Here is a 15,643-nt window from a genome sequence, read left to right on the forward strand (position 1 = left end):
CTCCCTAGCCTGTTCTTCCTCTCACCTATCCCCTCCTCCCACCTCAAGTCTCACCTCCATTTACCACCTACTAACCTCATCCCGCCTCCTTGCCCTGTCTGTCCTCCCCGGACTGACCTATCCCCTCCTCACCTATACTCTCCTCTCCACCTATCTTCTCCTCTATCCATCTTCGGTCCACCTCCCCCTCTTTCCCTATTTATTTCAGAACCCCCTCCCCATCCCACTCTCTGATGAAGGGTCTAGGCCCGAACAAATAAATCTACAGCACAGGAGCAGGCCCTTCGGCCCTCCAAGCCTGTGCAGATCAAGATCCTCTGTCTAACAAGTCATCTATTACGAACAGTCTGCGTCCATTTGCTCCCTGCCCATCCATGTACCTGTCCAAATATATCTTAAAAGACGCTAACGTGTCTGCGTCTACCACCTCCGCTGGCAACACATTCCAGGCACACACCACCCTCTGTGTAATGAACTTTCCACGCATATCTCCCTTAAACTTTCCTCCTCTCACTTTGAACTCATGACCTCTAGTAATTGAGTCCCCCACTCTGGGAAAAAGCTTTCAGCTGTTCACCCTGTCTATACCCCTCATGATTTTGTAGACGTCAATCATGTCCCCTCCTCAATCTCCGTCTTTCTAATGAAAATAATCCTAATCTACTCAAACTCTCTTCATAGCCAGCACCCACCATACCAGGCAACATCCTGGTGAACCTCCTCTACACCCTCTCCAAAGCATCCACATCCTTTTGGTAATGTGGCGAGCAGAACTGTACACAGTACTCCAAATGTGGCCAAACCAAAGTCCTATACAACTGCAACATGACCTGCCAACTCTTGTACTCAATACCCCGCCCAATGAAGGAAAGCATGCCATATGCCTTTTTGACCACCCTATTGACCTGCGTTGTCACCTTCAGGGAACAATGGACCTGAACACCCAGATCTCTCTGTTCATCAATTTTCCCTAGGACTTTTCCATTTACTGTATAGTTCGACCTTGAATTTGATCGTCCAAAATGCATCACCTCGCGTTTGCCCGGATTGAACTCCATCTGCCATTTATCTGCTCAACTCTCCGGTCTATCTATATTCTGTTGTAATCTCTGACAGTCCCCTTCACTATCAGCTACTCCACCAATCTTAGTGCCATCAGCAAACTTGCTGATCAGACCACCTACACCTTCCTCCAGATCATTTACATATATCCCAAACAACAGTGGTCCCAGCACAAATCCCTGTGGAACACCACTGGTCACAAATCTCCAATTTGAGAAACTCCCTTCTACTACTACCCTCTGTCTCCTGTTGCCTAGCCAGTTTTTTATCCATCTAGCTAGCACACCCTGGACCTCATGTGACTTCACTTTTTCCATCAGCCTGCCAATGGGGAACGTCAGCTTTTGTGCTCCTGAGATGCTGCTTGGCCTGCTGTGTTCATCCAGCTTCACACTTTGTTATCAAGGATTTTTGCTCCGTAATATATCCTGCTTCTTTCTGAACTTCAAGTGACCTAAATTATTGGTCAGAGTTTGTTGATCCATAGTATTTTATATGATTAGAAGACCAAAACAAATCATGGAGAGGTGAAAAATGGGACAAAGCAATCGGCTACAGCATCGCGCTTGATTGTAAATACATTTATAATTTTTGCCTCTGTCTAAGAGAAGGAGAAATAAAATTAAAATAGAATTAACAGCTGCAGTCTTTTTGTCTCTGACGCTGATGAATCAATCAGGAGTGGAAAGCTAAAGGATCTTTTCAAACAAGTGCCATTTCAATTTACTTCATTACTTCTACACAGTTAGGCATGCTTTTTTAAAAAGCCAACTGGCCCAGGAATGTTGTGATATAACTCTGCAGCAGGTGGGACTCAAATCCCAGTGATACAGACACTATTACTGCATCACAAGAGCCCTTATACATTTAGGCAATAGAAAGCTTTCTACTTGCATTATCTACAAACACCCACACAGCTTAGGCAGAGAGTCAGGAGCACTTTGCTTCTGTAAGTTTTAACCACTCTTTTCATCACACCTGCCTTCCTTTCTCATATCAACCATCTTGATGGTTTCAGAGTCAGATAACAACTTGTGTAGTTTTATGCTCTTTAAAGTAGCAATAGGTTAAGACTGTCTGAACTAATTTATGTAAATATCTATTCAACTAAACATAAGAAACTTTGACACTTTGTACTGGCTTTGAATGCAGAAAAATACAACATGCAAACTGTATGCACCACCAAGTTACTCACCCACACTGAATGTGATTTTCTAATTTTGAAATTTGGCAAAAATAGCATTTAAATTACAGTATCAATGACAAGAAAGCCAAACATTTTGCATGTTCAGAACAATACCTACGTGCAGAAAAATACAAGTTACTGGTAAAGGTAAACATAACATTTATTTTAATCGAAATTGTTTCATACCAAGTCTGTCAGTAGAGTCATCCGTGACAGTGCTCGCTTCTATTGGCTTCATGTTAATGGTGCAAGTGGATGCTGAACTGAGACTGGAAGTTCGGGAATGACCTTTTGGTGTGGAAGGCTTTGATATCTCCCGTTTGTTGTCTGCTTTGCCATTTAATGATTTTTCTGAACTGTTTAAGAAATCAAAGAGTTGGTCATCATCTGGTTCAGTCTTTTTTGGTCTGACAAACTGTGTTGAGGGTCTGCTATGAGACGAGCTTGCAGTTGCACTGGCTGTACCTTCAAAGGTCCGTGATGAAGAGGATGCATTAGAAGCTCCAGCAAGGAGGGTGGCCTTTTGTCTCTTAATGTTACCAGCAGCAGAAGAGACATAACTAATACTAGGGTGAGTCTGGTGATCAGATTTACTACTTGGCTCATTCAGGGTAGAGTACTGATTGGAAGATCCAGCCTCATTGCTGAATGTTTGTGTTGTAGTCACATTTTCAATGGGAGTAGTCAGCAATGCTGCTGCTGCCCCCTGGTCCACTTTATTCAAGAAGTCTTCTGCCTTCCCTGCAAGCTCAACCAACCACGACATCCTGAACTACTGGTATAACAGCTGAAGGAATTATTACATGACCTATTCAGAAAAGAGCAAAAAAGCAATCAATTCAAATACCCGGAGTACATATACAATAAATGGTTAACAGAAACAAACCAAAACAAACCGATAGATGAGTAGTCAGTTTATAAAGTACAGAACACTACATACCAATTTTCTCAAACCATCCAAACCGCTGAACAATGTGCAGTGTGCTGATGCTTGCAGTATAAAATCAATACCAAATAAAACTAAATTATAAAAGACTAACTAAACAATGCTCATGGTCTCATGGGAAAGGGGTATATTAATCTGATCCATTCGCCCCAATAGTGAAACGTGCGAGAATGTAACAATGAATTCTACTGGACAATGCCCAAGATGAAATACAGACACACAAGCGCTAAGGCTGCAATTCTTACCACTGTTTGTACTTTTCTAAATCACTTTGTTCTTTAGCAGCACAAAGCGGTTCACATCAGTTCTTCTTTTCTGAATGACACTTCACAGTATGCATGCCCCATAAATAGGCAATGAGATTAACAGTTAAGTTATTTCTTTTTAATGATAATATTCAAGGAACAGGACAATGCAGCATCATGGAATTTTTACTATTCATCCAAATGGTCTGATGCACCTCAGTTTAATATGACTTGAAGAACAGCAAATAGTTAGACCGAATATGATCTCTGTTTGAATCAATAGCCTTCAAAAGCCAACAGCAAAATTCAACAGGTGTGGCAGCCTTTGTAGGGCTAAAGCAGAGTAGCATTTTAAGTCTGATGAGTCCCCAGACTCCAAATGCTCACTGATTCCTCCCCCCCACTGTAGATGTCATCAGTACTGCTAAGTTTTGCCAGCAATTTCTGCTTTACTTTCAGATGTCCATTATCTGCCATTCTTTATTTTGTTATATCAGAAGGCAGACATTTTAGGTAGCTGTTAATTCTACCAGAAGAGCAGAATGCGGTTACAAATTAAGTCCATGAACACAGATAGGGCAGCATTCATATTACTCATGTGATGAATTTTCTTTGTGCAAATCACAACTTTAAAGTTAACAAAATTTGCACATTGTCTGTGCACAACACATTTGATTTTTTTATTCAATGGCAACCCTAAATACTGCTAGTGGCAAATATAGTGACAAGAACGTCATTGACTAATGGGAACTGGTTAGTCTCTCTGGTGAAGGTAATGAGTTGGCACTTGTCAGCCACAAATTACTTTATCATAATACACAATCAGCACTTGCAGGAAAATGACTGATGAAACAGGAGGAGGCAGGTCGAGGATATTGCTCTAAGGAACTTTTGCACCAGTGTCCTCAGGCCAAGGCACATTCTTATGCAGTTTAAAACTGCTAGCCACTGAAAAGCCTGTTACCTCATGACCCCAATGGCGCAATTTTAGTCAGGCTCGTTGAAACCACACTGTTTCCATGCAGGAGTGGTCAGTTATCGTACATCCTGCCACGTTTAACCCTGCAGGTAGTTTGTTTACACTGTGGATGTTGTAAACAAACCTCCTCGAAACAGGTAGAAGGCATATCGAACAACAGGGCTATAACAGATATCTCAGACGGTGTTAGAGTACTCTTAGCTAGAATACTTTCGAGTATAACGACCAACAAAGGGCAAATTCACTTAAAGTGTGTGTGTGTGTGTGTGTGTGTGTGTGTGTGTGTGTGTGTCTGTGTCAAGATAAAGACGGTCAACTCGACCTAACCTTTGAAATCAAATCAAAGTTCGGCGTGTATGAAACCAGGACGTCTTTGGAAAGTGAGACGCTCATTGCAGGCCAGCAGAAACAGAGATTACCACCACCCCGCGGTCCAGAGAAGGGAGCAAGCCCGGGGCTTCCACTGAGGCCCAAAGCTGTCAGGGAGCCGATGGAGATCACAACCACCCCCACCGAATTCAACACTCACCCGCTGACCAACAGCGGAGCCACCACCACCTTCCCCCCGCCCCAAGGGCCGGGGAGGAATCGGGCTGTCCTGGTGTAACTGTCCACCCGGGGATCCCAGTCCCACAGCCGCCCCTCCTCGATGGAGACGTGGAGCTAAAGGACCCCAGGAACAAGGCTGTCCGCCTCAGCCGCCTGACAGAAAACACAGGAGACGTACCCGCGTGATGACGTACTTCACAGCTTATGTAACTGGGAGCACGGAGAGCAGGATTGATTGAGCGCCGCAAGGTCCTAGCTTCCCTCTTCCCGTCTGGTTTAGTGCCATTTTTTCAAGAATCAAGTTAAAAACTGCCTTATGAATTGTTGAAGGAGGAGGAGGCTTCAAGGGCTGCAACCAGCTGGGAGAATAGCCCAAGGTCCCTGTGCCGCGCAATGAAACACTCCATGTCTTTTATGAGCTCAGGACTTCCCAAACTCCTTGACAGGTAACATTGTATTCACTTGGAACGTTGGAAATATTAAATAGATTAGAAGTTTGATTAAGCTAGTCCTCTTGATTGGCTGTGAGCTGTTGGCCTTCCACTCCATCCTCCTGGCTTGCAGGGTGTTGTTTATTGCTGAGTTCAATAGCATTTCCACCCCATTCTCTGCCTGAAGTAATATCAGAGCTGTGGGCTCAAGCAGCAGATCATGGCTTATGGCTGGTGTGGAAAAAGTGGTAGATTTTATCAGGGAGAGATTGTGAAATATGATGGCTGTTCTGGTCTAGACAGAGAAGCAGGACCCTGTGGACAGGCAGTTGAAATTAGTGAGAAAGCGGGTGAGAAAAGGATCATTTGGCATGCAATTAGAGACACAGCTAGATTCATTGGACTTGATTACAATTGGTGCTTGCTCCACGATAGAAAAAGGAGCTAGCTGTCAGGCAAATCTTTGGTTAGTGGTTAAGGTCTCTTTTTAACTTTACACGTAATGCACAATTTGATGGAAAATACTAAATACATAAAAAGGAACATAAATAAGTGGATACTTTCAGAAGTTATTAAGGATAGCAGGTTAGGTGATGTGTTAACCCTGCAGCATATGTGAGCTCTGAGATAATATTGTGATCCTAGGTAAACATGTCTGTGGTATGTGTTCTAATTTGAACAGCTTCCTCTCAGTTTGTCGTGATGAGTCCACGATGAAAATCCTTACCAATATGCCTCTCTTTTCAGCACATAAGTGTCTAGTTCAGAAGAAGGGTCACTGGACCTGAAACATTACTTTTGCTTTCTCTCCACAAATACTGCCAGTATTGCTGAGTTTTTCCAACGATACCTGTTTTTGTGCGTGTTTTTGTAAGGGTACCTTGTGTTTTTTTTTCCAAACTCAAGAATCCACCTATTAGGACACTTGGCAAAGCTGAGATGGAGTTACTGTGTTCATCTCTAGTTATCAACTCAGTACAGGACATAAATCTTTCCAAATTTATATTAAGGACTAAGATTTGGCACAATTTGAGAGATGGAAGAACAATCCAGCCATTTTAATCTCAATAACGCTAATATTCAGTGTCAACTTAGATCACAGAATTGTTCAGCACGATTTTATGTCTAAATCCAGGGGAAGGTGCCGGGTGAGGTGGGGTTGATTGTTTCTGACTTAGATGTCACTAAGCAATTTTACTGTCCCAAACCAGATGAAGGTGGACTTTCCAGGGCGTGCATTCTCTTGGATACTGGCCTATGAGTTCGCTTACACAAATAAAGGGTGCTGGCTTCTGTGAAGTTATTTCAGTAGTAACAAGAGAAAAGCACATTACTGAAGAAACTTGCTTGCAGCAGTTGTCTTTGAGTTGGGATAAGCATTTCTGGCATCATGCTGTTATTTTGGAAGCTTAACTTGTTCAATCCTGCCATTGAAGACTGGGCCCAGGGTGAAAAGAATATTATCTTCTTCCAGACAAATGACATTGCTTTGATCTGTCCCAGTGAGTAACTCTTGACAGCTTGTGGACCTGCAGTGTTTTTGTTTTTTTGTTAGGATCCTAATATTTCCTGATGCAGCAGATACTAATGTCTTTCAAGAGTTGATGGATTGAGTTAAGAGATATTATGACACTAAGTCTCTTCTAATTCTGAGCTGCTATCATTTTTACTCGGCAAATAGAGAACCAGGGGACTTTTTTGACTAGGTTAAGGTAACTGGCAGAGGCATATGACCTTCATTTAACCTAAATGAGATGCTGAGAGACCTGTTGGTCTGTAGGATTAATGACGTAACCATGCAAAAGCACCTAGTAGCTGAAGCTGAGCTGGGCTTCAAACAGGCACTACAACTGACATTATCAGTGGAAAATGCGGCAAGCACGAGTTGCAGTGTACTCTCATAGAAATGGATGCCCTGACCAGTCTGAATGAACTTGGGAGAACCATTTGAGTGACGGCAATGGTTTGGCCACACTCGGGACATATCCTGAACAGTGGGATTCTAGAACAGCTCACAGCAAAACTCCAACATAGCCAAGCATTGGCCAAACGGTTAGAATTTTCTTCTGGCTCTGGGCTGGCAAGCCATTGCAGTTGCTGTCAGTAGGTGTACTTGAGACAGCAAACGAGTCCTACTGGACCTAAATTGTGTAAGCAAACTCGTAGGCCAGTATCCAAGAGAGTGCACGCCCTGGAAAGTCCACCTTCATCTGGTTTGGGACAGTAAAATTGCTTAGTGACATCTAAGTCAGAAACAATCAAAATGAGTGTATGTTAACAGCAATTGTAGAATTAGGCTTTGACAAATTTTGCTCTGGATTCTAAACCATCTATTTGTGCAAGATGTTGGCTAGACTGAGAACCAGGCATCATTTACAGATTAAAAGTACGACTTCTTCAGTTCTGGTCTCTTGTGAGAAACAGCTGGTCAGTTACCAGTGACTGTATTAAAAGGGTTGGGCCCAAGCAGATGGGGTGAAATTGGTTAGTAGAGATTCACCCAAATTGACTCAACAAGTTTTACTTAGAAAATGGCTGCTTGAGTGCAGTTCTAATTAAATCGGTGGGTAAGGCCAGCTTGAATGTTGACCTGGAAGCATTTCCTTGCAGAATTGTGGCTTGCCCAGTGCTTTGGGGCAAAAGTAGAGGCAGAAATTGGAAGGCTGGCAAGTGAAAAAAGGTCATCAAACCAGTCCAAGTGCACAAAGGGTAACGCTGGTCATACTGATTTGTGAAGCCTAATCGGTTTCTTCGCTTAATGGTAAACCACTTTTTGCAGCTGGATGAATACCCAATCCCTCGTATAGAGAATTTATACACAAAGCTGGGAGGAGGGCTGTCCTTCACGGAGCTGGACATGAGCCATGCATACTTGCAATTGCAGTTAAATGACAATTCCCAGGTGTTCTTTAATTAATATCCATAAGGGTTCATGCCAATATACAAGACTGTCATTTGGGGTATTGTCATCCTATGCAATTTTTCAGCGGACAACGGAAAACATGTTGCAAGGTCTACCCAGGTCACCATTTATTGAGATGACTAGCTAATAACAGGAAAGACCAATAAGGAGCACTAGGAGAACTTGGACATAGTCTTTAGATGATTCACCGAAGAGGGTGTACTCCTAAGAAGGGAAAATGTGTGTTCCAGGCACTCCAAATGACCTACTTGTGCTACAGAATTGACAAGACCAGGAAGATAAAGTGAGGGTGATCAAAGATGCCCTAGCACCCACGTCTGTACCATGGCTTAGATCTTTCCTCGGGTCAGTGAATTATTATGGAAAGTTAATATGTAACCTGGCCTCCATCTTGGCACCTTTGCATCAACTCCTAAAAAAGAGTCAGCCTTAGTGGTTGTGTAGCCAAGCCATAGCTTCAGGGAAATGAAGAAACAGCCATCATGCTCAAAGCTGATGGCACACTATGTCCCTAGTGAGATCTGGTTTTGACCTGAGATGCTTCCCCATGTGGCATTGGTATAGTATTAGCTCATAGGTGGCCCAGTGGAGATGAACGTCCAATAGTGTATGCATCCAAGACTTTGGCTAATGCAGAGGTTAAATATGCCCGGATTGAAAAGGAGGGTTTGATGGCCATTTACAGTCAAGATTTTCCACTAATACCTATATGGATATAAATTTGTAATAATAAAGGACCTCAAACCTCTGCTAGGGCTACTTAAAGAAGACAAGACAGTGCTGCGCATAGCTTCAGGCAAAATTCAGCAGTGGGCTCTAATTCCAAGTACGTATAATTACAGAAACAAAGTGTGGAGCTGGATGAACACAGCAGGCCAATGCTTCACACTTTGTTATCTCGGATTCTCCAGCATCTGCAGTTCCCATTATCTCTGATTACATATAATTACAACTTGGAACACTGTCTGTGAGACCAAACAGTGAAAACGGATGCATTGAGCCATCTCCCTTTGACAGATATACCAACGGTGCCACCACCATTGGAAGGGTCTATAATGGTTTTCAGTTTTTTGGACATGCTTCCAGTCACTGCTAACAATATCAGATTTTAGAAGCAGAATGATCCGGCCCTAGCAAAACTGAAATAGCTGGTGGTGATGGTGGAAACCAAAGGGCCATCATGACCAGAATGGAAACATAGAACATAGAACATTACAGCACAGTACAGGCCCTTCGGCCCTCGATGTTGTGCCGACCTGTCATACCGATCTCAAGCCCATCTATCCTACACTATTCCATGTACGTCCATATGCTTGTCCAATGATGACTTAAATGTACCTAAAGTTGGCAAATCTACTACCGTTGCAGGCAAAGCATTCCATTCCCTTACTACTCTGAGTAAAGAAACTACCTCTGACATCTGTCCTATATCTTTCACCCCTCAGTTTAAAGCTATGCTCCCTCGTGCTCGCCGTCACCATCCTAGGAAAAAGGCTCTCCCTATCCACCCTATCTAACGCTCTGATTATTTTATATGTCTCAAGTAAGTCACCCCTCAACCTTCTTCTCTCTAACGAAAACAGCCTCAAGTCCCTCAGCCTTTCCTTATAAGACCTTCCCTTCATACCAGGCAACATCCTAGTAAATCTCCCCTGTACCCTTTCCAAAGCTTCCACATCCTCCTTATAATGCAGTGACCAGAACTGTACACAATACTCCAAGTGCGGCCGCACCAGAGTTTTGTACAGCTGCAACATAACCTCTTGGTTCTGGAACTCGATCCCTCTATTAATAAAAGCTAAAACACTGTCTGCCTTCTTAACAACCCTGTCAACCTGGGTGGCAACTTTCAAGGATCTGTGTACATGGACACCGAGATCTCTCTGCTCATCTACACTAAAAGAATCTTACCATTAGCCCAGTACTTAGCCTTCCAGTTACCCCTACCAACGTGCATCAGCTCACACTTTTCTGCATTAAACTCCATTTGCCACCTCTCAGCCCAGCTCTGCAGCTTATCTATGTCTCTCTGCAACGTACAGCATCCTTCGTCACTATCCACAACTCCACCGACCTTAGTGTCATCTGCAAATTTACTAACCCATCCTTCTACGCCCTCATCCAGGTCATTTATAAAAATTTCAAACAGCAGTGGACCCAACACCGACCTTTGCGGTACACCACTAGTAACTGGTCTCCAGGATGAACATTTCCCATCAACTACCACCCTCTGTCTTCTTTCAGCAAGCCAATTTCCGATCCAAACTGCTATATCTCCCACAATCCCATTTCTCTGCATTTTGTACAATAGCCTATTGTGGGGAACCTTATCAAATGCCTTGCTGAAATCCATATACACCACATCAACTGGTTTACTCTCATGTACCTGGTTGGTCACCTTCTCAAAGAACTCAATAAGGTTTGTGAGGCACGACCTTCCCTTCACAAAACCGTGCTGACTATCCCTAATCAATTTATTCTTTTCTAGATGATTATAAATCCTATCTCTTGTAACCTTTTCCAACACTTTACCAACAACTGAGGTAAGGCTCACTGGTCTATAATTACCAGGGTTGTCTCTACTCCCCTTCTTGAACAGGGGAACCACATTTGCTATCCTCCAGTCTGGCACTATCCTGTAGATAATGACGAGTTAAAGATCAATGCCAAAGGCTCGGCAATCTCCTCCCTGGCTTCCTAGAGGATCCTAGGATAAATCCCATCTGGCCCAGGGGACTGAGAAATCCTACAGAGCGTGAAGATAGATAATACCCCTTCTTGTGAACCTCCATCCCACCTAGTCTAGTAGCCTGTATCTCAGTATTCTCCTCGACAACATTGTCATTTTCTAGAGTGAATACTGTTGAAAAATATTCATTTAGTGCTTCCCCTATCTCCTCTGACTCCATACACAGCTTCCCACTACTATCCTTGATTGGGCCTAATCTTACTTTCGTCATTGTTTTATTCCTTAAATACCTATAGAAAGCCTTAGTGTTTACCCTGATCCTATCTGCCAACACTTTCTCATGTCTCTCCTGGCTCTTCTGACAAACATCTTTGGATCTGGAGAGACCAGATCATGATAGAGAATGACATGTTATTATGGCGTGCAAGAGTGATTGTCCCAAACAAAGGTTGCCACCAGATACTGGCTGAACTCCACCGGGTCATCCAGGGGTCTCCAAAATGAAGGTGTTGGTGAGACGTTATGTCTAGTGGTCAGGCTTGATGCAGACATAGATGTGTTGGTGGGGTAGTGACAGCAAGGACAAATATTGCAACCAGCAGATTTTCCACATTTGTGGGAATGGCCAGGTAAATGTGGACTCAGCTACACATTGACCATGCAGGACGTTTCATGTGCTCAATGTTTTCAGTTGTTGTAGATGCACTCAAAGTGGTTGAACGTGTATAAAATTCAGTCATCAAGCATGGGAACAATGCTGCAAAAGATGCTCGCAGTTTTTCTAATACATGGACTCCTGGAAGTGTTGCTGATAGATAATGGGCTATCATTTATCAGCAGGGAGCTTGAGTATTTCCTGAAGTTGAAATGGGATTTGACATATCAGGACAGCTCCATACCATCCTTCATCTAATGGTCCGGCAGAAAAAGCAGTCCAAACTTTGGACGCAGTCCTGAAGAAATAGCCTACAGTTTCACTAGATACCAAATATCCCAGATCCTATTTAGTTATAGAACCACTTCTCATGCAATTATAGGGATATCTCCAGTAGAATAATTAATGGGGAGAAGACTCCACACCAGGAGACAGAAGCTGGTGGTACAGCATTGCTTTTTGGACTGGAGGTCTGTCACCAGCAGTATGCCAGAAGGATTGATTCTGGGTCCGCTGCTTTTTGTCATTTATATAAATAATTTGGATGCCAATATTGGAGGTATGGTAGTAATGACATAGAGATAGACATAGACATAGAATCCCTACAGTCTGGAAGTAGGCCCTTCGGCTCAGCAAGTCCGCACTGACCCTCAAAGCACCCACCCAAACCCATTCCCCTATAATGCACCTAATCTACACATCCCTGAACACTATGGGCAATTTTTAGCATGGGCAATCCACCTAGCCTGCACATCTTTGGACTGTGGGAGGAAACTGGAGGAAACCCATGCAGACAGGGGGGAGAATGTGCAAACTCCACACAGACAGTTGCCCGGGGTGGCGGCGGGGGGTGGGGGGTGGGGGGGGGAGGGGGCGGTGAATTGAACCCAGGTCCCTGGCGCTGTGAGGCAGCAGTGCTAATATTGCAGTTGACACCAAAATTGGTAGTGTAGTGGACAGAGAAGAAGGCTACCTCAAAGTGCAATGGGACCTTGACCTGATGGTCTGATGAATGGCAAAAGGAGTTTAGATAAATTTGAGGTGCTGCATTTTGGTAAGGTAAACCAGGGCAGGATGTGTACAATTAATGGTTGGGCGCTGGTGAGACATAGGGGTGCAGGCGTATAGCTCTTTGAATGTGAAGTTGCAAGTGAAAAAGGCTTTTGGTATGGTTGCTTTCATTGGTCAGAACATTGAATAGAGGAGCTGGGACATCATGTTGCGGTTGTACAGGTCTTTTTCAGAAATAGAGTGTACAATTCTAGTCACCATTCTATAGGAAGGATGGCATTAAATATGAGAGGGTGCAAAAAAGATATATAATATATTGCTGGGACTGGAGGGTTGGAATTATAGGGAAAAGCTGAATAGGCTGGGACTTTTATTTCCCTGGAGCAATGGGGGCTGAGGAGTGACCTTATAGAGTTCTTTAAAATTGTGCAGGGCATAGGTAGGGTCAATAGCCAAATGTCTTTTTCCTTGGTTGGGGTGTCCAAACCCTACAGGATGCAGGTTTAAGGTGAGAGGGGAAAGGTGTAAAAAGGACCTGAGGAGTAACATTTTCATGCAGAGGGGTGCGTGTATGGAATAAACTGCCAGAGGAGGTGATGGAGGCAGGTACAAGTACAGCATTTAAAAGGCATTTGGATGGGTATATGAATGGGAAGGTTTTAGAGAGACATGTGTCAAATGCTGGCAAATGGGCTTAGGTCAGATTGGGATGTCTGGTTGTCACAGATTAGTTGGGCTGTTTCCATGCTGTGTGACTCTGACTCTTTTAATTACAGTGTACTGATGTATGCTCTTCTGAAGCCACCAGATGTCAGTGATGCATCTTGAACAACATATACAAATGTATCTTGTGTAATTGGGATATTTGTTTCTAATCAACCCTGGTCAGAGGTTCTGACAGACCTATGCAGTAGGTGCGACATGAACCCAGGCCTTCTGGTTCAGAGAATATGACATCACCACTGTGCCACAAGAGCATCACACCTTCCCCTACAAAAAAAAATTGGGGGCCATTGGTTTTTAAATAGCTACAGGTAACTTTTATGGGTCAATGAGCAAAATCAAAGTGGGATGCTTGTATCCAATTTACTTATGATGGCTCACCAGTACAACTGGACAGTAGATTAATGGGGGAGAAGAAAATTTTCATCTAACTAATTAATCTTAAGATCACTGATATAGTTCATAAAAAGAGAACACTATAGAGAACTTAAATTTAGAAGGTCTTTAGCAATCATTTCAAGAACATCCAGGTCAACTTTTATGAAGGCCTGGAGATTTAGACGAGGGCAGAAGATGGAAGGAGAATAAAATCCAAGATGCAGACATAAGTTGGCAAACAACTGATGCTGAATGCAAAAGGGCATTGGGATCTGACTGACAGATCATCACAAACTCTGATCTTCAGATGGCATGTGAACACAGGGATGCCCAGCAGAATGGGGACGGCTGAAATTTATTTGTTCCTGTGCACATGTGGAAAATCCAGACTGTCATATCATGCAGAAGGATGAGAGGTTTTGGAACAGGAAAAGCATGGACAACTACTTCTCCGTAAATTAGCACCTGGATTTAGATCACGATTAAGAATGGGGGGAAGACATTTCTCCCCCCCCCCCCCCCGAGAAAGTGGAAGGTATAATCAAATTGAATGGAAAGGGGAAGGTGTGATATTACCACATCAAGTAGCTTTTGTAAGGTTGGCCAAATAATATTTGATAAAGAGTATTTGTGAATGTAATAGAGATAGGGCAAAATAAGTAAATCCATTACTGTAAATAATCTACAATATGTACAGGACAGTTCATGCTTTGTTTAAAAATAATCTGTTCCTATCTGCCATCACAAATATGTTCACCTGACACCTCTAACACTCTGGCAGAAGTGGTACCGAAAGCATCTATAAAATAATTATGTTTCCCAGATGTTGCCAATCATCATCAATCTTGGGTTCCATGTCACAACATGAAATGTCATGTACCAACCTGGAAAAGCACCAAAAACACTGCCAGATTTCTGCTAAAACCTCAGAAATTTTTGCAGACCCCATCCCACTACATAGTGGGTCTGTTTGAAAGAATTGTGTGCAGGATTTGGATTAGCAGAGAAACTGATGTTAAGTTGTGCCATCTCCTGCAGGATGTAAGACTGGCACACTCAAGGACAATATGATATTGAGACTTATCAATACACTATGGGCCTTATGAGGACATTATTACACCATAAGTTGGCACGGCCCACATCCGCCTGATGGACCAACTCAATTCCTTCCACCAAGCAGCTGTATCCAAGGATGTGGAGGTTTTGGAGAGTGTAAAAGAGGCTCCCACCACCCAAGCCATTTTTCCAACCCCACCCTTGTCTGCCTTCAGGAAACACCACTCTCTCTGTGACTTCCTTGTCTGCTCCACACTCCCCTCCAACCCCACCACACCCGGCACCTTCCCCTGCAGGAAGTGCTACACTTGCCCCCACACCACCTCCCTCACCCCCATCCCAGGCCCCAAGATGGCTTTCCATATTAAGCAGATGTTCACCTGCACATCTGCCAATGTGGTATACTGTATCCATTGTACCCGGTGTGGCTTCCTCTACATTGGGGAAACCAAGTGGAGGCTTGGGGACCGCTTTGCAGAACACCTCCGCTCGGTTCGCAATAAACAACTGCACCTCCCAGTTGTGAACCATTTTAACTCCCCCTCCCATTCCTCAGACGACATGTCCATCATGGGCCTCCTGCAGTGCCACAATGATGCCACCCAAAGGTTGCAGGAACAGCAACTCATATTCCACTTGGGAACCCTGCAGCCCAATGGTATCAATGTGGACTTCACCAGCTTCAAAATCTCCCCTTCCCCTACTGCATCCCTAAACCAGCCCAGTTCATCCCCTCCCACCACTGCATCCCAAAACCAGCCCAGCCTGTCTCCGCTTCCCTAACCTGTTCTTCCTCTCACCCATCCCTTC

At 43.7% G+C, this 15,643-nt stretch overlaps 1 protein-coding gene and 1 long non-coding RNA gene across 3 annotated transcripts in view; one reads left to right on the plus strand and one right to left on the minus strand.

The window, feature by feature from the left end:
- The window catches only part of golga5 (golgin A5), a 39,523-nt gene extending 34,423 nt beyond the window's left edge, over nucleotides 1–5,100 (minus strand). The window contains exons 1-2 of one of the 2 annotated variants that reach the window (XM_048537795.1): nucleotides 4,948–5,100; nucleotides 2,435–3,056 (exon numbers count right to left, since the gene is read on the minus strand). In XM_048537795.1, the coding sequence (XP_048393752.1) occupies nucleotides 2,435–3,014 (580 nt within the window). In that variant the 5' untranslated portion in view covers nucleotides 3,015–3,056; nucleotides 4,948–5,100. Of the gene's footprint in view, nucleotides 1–2,434; nucleotides 3,057–4,745; nucleotides 4,908–4,947 lie in introns of those variants that run through there. The other variant, XM_048537796.2, reaches the window with a different exon arrangement.
- Nucleotides 5,101–5,241: 141 nt separating this feature from the next.
- LOC132210092 (uncharacterized) overlaps nucleotides 5,242–15,643 on the plus strand; it is a 29,839-nt gene continuing 19,437 nt past the window's right edge. The window contains exon 1 of the long non-coding RNA XR_009446284.1: nucleotides 5,242–5,413. This is a non-coding gene — a long non-coding RNA (uncharacterized LOC132210092). The remainder of the gene's footprint in view (nucleotides 5,414–15,643) is intronic.

This window comes from Stegostoma tigrinum, chromosome 10 (assembly GCF_030684315.1).
Source record: "Stegostoma tigrinum isolate sSteTig4 chromosome 10, sSteTig4.hap1, whole genome shotgun sequence".
Lineage (NCBI taxonomy): Eukaryota > Metazoa > Chordata > Chondrichthyes > Orectolobiformes > Stegostomatidae > Stegostoma > Stegostoma tigrinum.